The following is a 7,000-nucleotide window of genomic DNA, read 5'->3' as shown; positions in this document are numbered from 1 at the left end:
ATAAATATTTGTTTAAACTTTCTCATATTTCAAGCTTGGACGGGTAACTTAATCTTAGACATATGTAATTATAAAATATATATTCAATTTTTTAATTGTAAATGTAAAAATGGTATAACAACTTTTTGATATTTTACTTTTACCAAAAAAAGAAAAGAAAGTCAACTTATCTATACATTTAAATTTTCACCTCTTTTAGTCTTTAAAGTCGGATTTTTTGTTAAATTGCCCTAAAATGGACGAAGAAGTTAACGTTTGTTAACTTTCCTGACATGACATACACGTGGATGGCAGATTAGCATTTAATTGATTTTTAAAATTTTAAAAAATAAAAATATATTTTAATAATTTTAATGATTTTTAATTTTTAATTTTTTAATTTTAAAATTTTAAAATACATAAATGCTTACATGTTATTCACTTGGCAATATATGTGTATGTTGCATCAGCAAAGTTAATAAACATTAATTTTTCTATCTATTTTTAGTAATTCGATAAAAATACAAATTTAAAAATTAAAAATACAAAAATTAAATAAAAACTAAAATAACTTTTTTAATAAAATTGAAGTACGAAATGCAAAAAAAATACAAATTAAAGAATTGAGGAAGGATTACATTAACAATCCTTAAATATTCGCTTTTGAAATATCAACCCTTTAATACTACTTTATGATTATGCTATTTAAATTTTCTTTTACAAAATAAATTATATAATTTTAAGAGATTATTTTCTTTTTCTTTTTCATTTTTATATAAAATCAATAAAAACTCATGCCTAATAATATACTAATATATAAACTTATAGTTTTTATTTTTATTTTATTAATTTAATCAAAATTTCATTTAATTTTTATATACACTTTAATAAATATATTTTTACATAATTTTAATTTTTGCCAAAATATATAGTGCATAATTGATAAATAATATAACAACAAACATTTTATAATAATTTTTTCTTACAAACCCTCTTACTATAAACAGGTTAAACCCGATTTAATTTATTTAACCGATTAATTGGATTAAATGATTTGAGTGAATTTTTTTATTATTGAAACATTTCAATCACTCGAGCCAAATCGTGACACAAACATCCAAATAATGGAAGAAACAAAATTCACTGGTAAAGTCACAACACAAAGCAACCCTAACTCTCAAAGCAGAATATCTGAAAAAACAGGAATGTTACCATAGACAGAAAAGGGAAGTAAATGGGATCATGCTTCCATCTCCATCCAAACTCATCCATTATCACCTCACCTTCAATCGCAAAATTATCAGCGGCTGTGTTTCACAGAGCTTACTACTTGTTTGCTTATGGAGGTATGGTTTGATTTTAAATTTAGTCCTTGCTCTCTGCTTTGTTATGTTTGATGCTCAATTGTGAATATGCTTTGATCGACGAGTGACAAATGTCTTTTAGGCATCAAAATTGTCCGTAAATGCTGCTCGCTTTTTTTTTTTTTTGTTCATTCGACCCCGGTGGAGCTTATTAACAAAAAGGTTAAAATCCGCTATTAGTCCCTATCTTTCTATAGAATTTGAAATTTAATCCCTATTCTTTAAAAGTAAAAAAAAAAAAATTCAAGCTCTTAGTATTTCAATTCTATAATCATAGTCCAATCATTATCGCCGTAGTAGTTTCCATTAAAATTTATTAACTTAACATATTTATTTTCCACCAATCATGACATGTCACATTAGGGCAACTTAATCTAAATGCTAAATGGACAAATTTCGACAGAAAATACTTATACTTTTAATTATTGGATTGAGATTTCTAAATCAAACAGATAGAAGACTTAATTTCTAATTTTTAAGTACATAAAATAAATCTAAAATTTAAATTTTGTTAAAGTATGAACACTATATCCATATATCATTCATATATATTCACACATGTGTGTATATATGCATAAAACACAAGTTATAATTTTATTTATAAATAAAACCATGTAGATACGTACATCTTATTCTCTCATTTCATAATTTTCTTCTAACTGTGAACAGGACCAAGTCCATAAATTATTAATGCATAAAATAGAACATGCCGTACGTTATTTATTTGTTATTGTTTGCAATACTTTATTTGTTAATCAAGGGGAATTGGTTGAATAAGCACTTTGGTGATTAGTTGTTGGAAAGAAATGTTGGGCTTGGTGTAACCATCATTGTCTCTGTATGCAAAATCCAGAAGGCGTTGGTAGTTAAGTGTTGCCCTCACCACTTGCATGGGGACGCCCATCGTCGGCCTCATGCAACCCTCGTTGATGACTTTCCATGCATCCCCAATTTTGGCTCGGAAAGCTTCAATCGCTTCTTTTCTTGAGACGTTATACTGCTTCATGTAGCACATGGATGCCGTCTTGAATCCCCTCTTCTCCTCATCCTTCCATAATATTCCATATTTTTTAATTCAAATTCAAATCTAAAAATACATACATATTAATATGTTGGAGATGTATCATTACCTCGCTAGTGACGATGTCATTGTACAGTCGACTGCAAATTTGGAAAGCTTTTAGGAAGTTGTTACTGTTTAAAATCCAATGGAATGCATTTTGGTCGGCTTCTTCCATTCCTATTAAGATCTGAGTCATAGCTAAACGGGCTGCACCCGTATACACACCGGTTTCCATATACTCATCAAATGTTGGGACATCTTTTTCATGCTTCCGCCGACACTCAACTTGCTCCGCTTTCACGTATTTCTTCCACTAATCAATCACCCATAAATTTATGTACGGGTTGACGTCAAATTTCTTTTTTTTTTAAATGGAAACCTTAGACATTTCATTAGAGCTGGTTCTTCATAGTTGATCTTTTGTCCCGGTTGATGGGTTGAGGTCAAATCTATTATTTAAATTATAAATAAACAAAGTTTTTGCTCATTTCAACATATTTAAATTAATATTACCTCATCTTTGTTGTAAGGGATAGCATAAGATCTTTCTTCCTTTTGGACCAGGTACTCTGCTTCACCAATGACATGTAGAAGTGTCTCATATAATTTTTTTTGGTTTTCAGTAGGCAGCTTTTCCATGGAACTAATATCAAATCTGAATATGAAGGCAAATGTTTTACAAAAAATTTTATTTAACAAGAAAAAAAACATCAATTAATACACTATCATGTGATTCAAATTTTTATGTTTTTATATTTTAAATATTGATTCAGTATTTTAATCTCATTAGTGCAATTAAAAATCTCCATCTACGTCCATGGAATCAATTGACGTGTGTGTATATATACATATGAACATCTTTTCCACTAGAAAAAGAAAGCAAAGAAATTAATAAAGCAAACCTTTGGATAGCATCTGTGAAACACTGAAGTTCTTCATATAAACCGTAGGCCTCGTAGGCATCATCTATGAAACCTATGAGACATGTTTGTTTAACGAGTATGTTGCGCCCAGCAGCATAACGTGGTTCAAAACATATACCGAGCGCATAGAAGAACGCTTCCACCACTCTATGCCTTGCATAAGGAAACTTTGATTTCAGGTCTTGTTCTTTGTACCACCTGCAAATAAATTATATATAATTTCAAAAACTTAATTAAGACGTGAATTGTCCTTCAAAGCATATAACGCTAATTTTTCATCAATCTTAACTCACTAACTATCGTGCATGTCAAATATATATATATATATATATATATAATTTAGAAAACATGAATTCAAATGTGATTAAGTGCATAATATCTTTTTTACTTTAGAAATTGGAAGATTATGGATAGTCCAATTGGTCGTCACCTGGAGAGGACCGTTAGCTCCTGTTGAAGCAGCAACTGTACCCTATTGAAGTCATATTTTGCAAAGTTGAGTAATATATCATTCCTGGATTCATCTTTTTCGTAGAAAGAGATGTAGAGCTTTGCTTCAAGTCTTTGCATGCTATGGTGATATGGCCGAAACAAGGCATTTTCAATGTTTTCTCTGAGATGAGGACTTGTTGATGATTGGTTTGCCAGTGACCTTAAGTGCTTGGTTGTAAAATCAAGGGCTTCATCTAGAATAACTTCTCCATTAGTTCTGAAATGGCTCGCTTCATATAAGCTTACCATTCCCTTCACATCGCCCATCACTTGTTCCTTAAATTTACCATCACCATCTTGGAATTTGCTAAAAACACCTGTAATATTTTAATACCCACTTATCAATCGTCTATGATCTTATATCAAAAAGGCCGGAAGGGATTGGGTTTAAATCTCAAATCTGCAAAGCCAAATCGCATATTTAACTATATCAATAACTTGGGCATCAATTTGCATGCATTTTATATTGTACTTACCACAAGGCAATTTGTAACCATTGAACCTGAAAACTTGAAATACTAAAGCAACTATATGCAAGTCATAGTCGTTATCATCGAGGAGTTCAGGTAATGTGATGAAAAGATGATCTAGTTGCTCTTCGATCTCATTCTCAAAATGGTATGAAACTCCGAGGCGACATAGAGAATTAATCAAATGCATTTTCTCTATTGGATCTGTTGTAAAAACCACAAGCATGTCTTTCACTGTTTCTTTCATTGCTTCCACTTGTTTAGTGTACGATTCGAATTCCTATATATGAAACAAAATGATAAAACAAGACATTATTAAGTTAACCACAACCCTAACTCAACTTGAAAGATACTCAAATCCTGTAAAAAAAGGATACAAGGAAAATGGCAATACAATAATTATAATTACCGAGTTGTTGAATGGAAGAGATAAGAAACGATCACACCATAAGTCTTCAGGAAAGTTGACTAATGGACGCATGACTTCCTTGGTGTTTGCCATTGAAACAGCAATAATGCAAACTATTGAATTACTAGACACCAAGGAAAGCAAATCAAGGCAATGGTTGGAAAAGAATGAGGGGGATTTTGGGTCATATTTATAGTTGATTGGGTGGGCACTGACTCACTTTATTGCATGAAACATTTCACGTGCTTGATGCTTAATTATAAAACATTCGACAACTCGGTTGAGTAGCTTAATTTATTTACCATTACATTTACTACTGCTGCTCTTAATCCTGTTTATTATTTTATAATAAACTATAAGGAACTAATTCTACGTTTAGTTTAGCAACAAAATAATTACAATTCTTAAATTTTAACGACTCACATTTTTTTGTACTGACAATAATATTGATGTCAATCGAGTTAAAATTTAATCGACATGTCTAACTATTTTAACATATGTATTAAATATTTTTTTCCTCATGTTATTATATTAATAACCAAATGTGTCAATAATATGATAATATAATTAATAAGCGTTGGGTATAATGATCAGCCACGTTGCATAGTTTAAACTTAAAAGATAACATTGTCGAAAAAATAATCGCAACCACAAATCCAAAAGTTAATCTCTATGGACTTTAATTTTATAAAGACTTCAAATTTAATTAATTTCATAGATAACTCATTTTATAAATAAAAAAATAGACAAGATTTTAGAAAAGCACATTTAAAAGAAATTCTTTAAAGAATAACACATTTAAAATGTTTTATGTTCAAAACTTACATAAAATTTTAGTTATATTTAATATGTCCTGTTAATAACGTACTGCTAATAGTTAATTTAATTATTTATATTTATTTTGTACAAATTAATGCATGATAATGTATACAAAGACTAAACATTTTACTTTTATCATCTGCAGTTTTACAAATTTCCAATACAATAAAATTATGAATCAATATATGCAAATCTTTTGATTGTTTTGGAATCAATTTCAACATGGACGTGAATGCATATATATGGCGGAATAGTATAACATAATGACAACTCAAAATATGTTTATATAATCTAATAAAATATACCAAAGTATCGTGCTTATAATGACGCTATATCTTGTGCTATACCCAATCGCCAGTTGCCACATTTTTATCATTCGTAAAGGATAAGGTTGGTTTATTTTAAATTTCATTTATTATTTCATGAAAAATCTTAAATTAATATTTTGATGAAAAAAGATAGAAATTTCAAACAAGATAAATACAACATGAAGATACAAATTACTAAATCTAGGATAAATCTAAAACTACAATTTCGATTTAATATGTAATCATATATATGAATTTTAATTTGGTGTAATTATATATGTGAAAATTTAATTGTGGTTCAAATGTATACTTGAAACTTTAATTTTAATTTAATCATGCATATTTAAAGAAATAAATACATTAATTTATTTTTATATTAGATAAATATATTTATTTATGCAAGCAATTTATAAATATAAAATAATGTTATATGAATAATTGTATTAATAATTTAAAATAATTAGATCAAATCAAAATTTTATGTATAAAATTATACAAAATCAAAATTCATGTATATAATTACATAGTAAATCATAACTCATCTATAGTATTGAGATTTATCCCTAAATCTATTACATCCACTTTTAACTCAACTTCAACAAATTCATATCTCCTTTAAAAAAAAATACAAACATAATCGAGGGAAAAAATTAGTTTCCTTCTAAACACAACGATATACATCGACAGCCTATCAATTTTATGTTTGTTACAAGCCAATTTTTAACCCAAATACCCCTAAACCCATTTACAATTTAAACAAAAAAATTACCAGACCCAATACAACTTAGCCCAACTAAAGCCTAAACCATCTAACTACCCATTCAGCCCAATACAAAACAATCCAATTACAATTAAACCCAAACCCATAAAATACTAGCCCAAACCAGAATGGCCCACTAAACCTAACCCTAATCAGCTCCCACTTGTTTCTGCCCCCAACAACCCCTGAGCACCCCAGCGCAGCAATGTCACATCGCCCATGCTTCTGCCACCACCTGCTCCACCATTGCCAACCACCACCTGCACATCAAACACACAACAGCAGCAAGACAATGTAACAAAACAGGCTATAAAAGTCGAATAGAAAACTGAAAATAGGGTTCTTTTTCCCTTTCTTTTTTCTTTGTAAACATCAACTAAAAAGAGAGTTTAAGATTTCAATAAACATACATA

At 29.2% G+C, this 7,000-nt stretch overlaps 1 protein-coding gene across 1 annotated transcript; it reads right to left on the bottom strand.

Moving 5' to 3' along the window:
• Window positions 1-2,094: 2,094 nt before the first annotated feature.
• LOC108452579 (probable terpene synthase 6) lies at window positions 2,095-4,793 on the bottom strand. The gene is made up of 7 exons (XM_017750374.2): window positions 4,701-4,793; window positions 4,298-4,571; window positions 3,760-4,138; window positions 3,309-3,527; window positions 2,920-3,061; window positions 2,474-2,719; window positions 2,095-2,391 (listed from the first exon to the last, which is right to left on the bottom strand). Exons 1-7 carry the CDS (start codon window positions 4,791-4,793, stop codon window positions 2,095-2,097), a joined length of 1,650 nt encoding a protein of 549 aa, XP_017605863.1.
• Between the last annotated feature and the right edge of the window lie 2,207 nt (window positions 4,794-7,000).

The sequence above is a fragment of the Gossypium arboreum genome, chromosome 5 (genome assembly GCF_025698485.1).
Source record: "Gossypium arboreum isolate Shixiya-1 chromosome 5, ASM2569848v2, whole genome shotgun sequence".
Classification (NCBI taxonomy): Eukaryota; Viridiplantae; Streptophyta; class Magnoliopsida; order Malvales; family Malvaceae; genus Gossypium; species Gossypium arboreum.
The sequence above is the reverse complement of the archived record's forward strand: the minus strand, read 5'-3'. Positions and strand labels throughout refer to the sequence as shown.

Excerpts from the sequence above, each read along its gene's own strand:
- LOC108452579 (XM_017750374.2), bottom strand. The coding sequence starts at position 4,793 with ATGGCAAACACCAAGGAAGTCATGCGTCCATTAGTCAACTTTCCTGAA. Across the intron at positions 4,139-4,297 it reads TGGTTACAAATTGCCTTGTG|GTGTTTTTAGCAAATTCCAA; the intron begins GTAAGTACAATA and ends AAAATATTACAG. Across the intron at positions 2,720-2,919 it reads TCCCTTACAACAAAGATGAG|TGGAAGAAATACGTGAAAGC; the intron begins GTAATATTAATT and ends GTGATTGATTAG.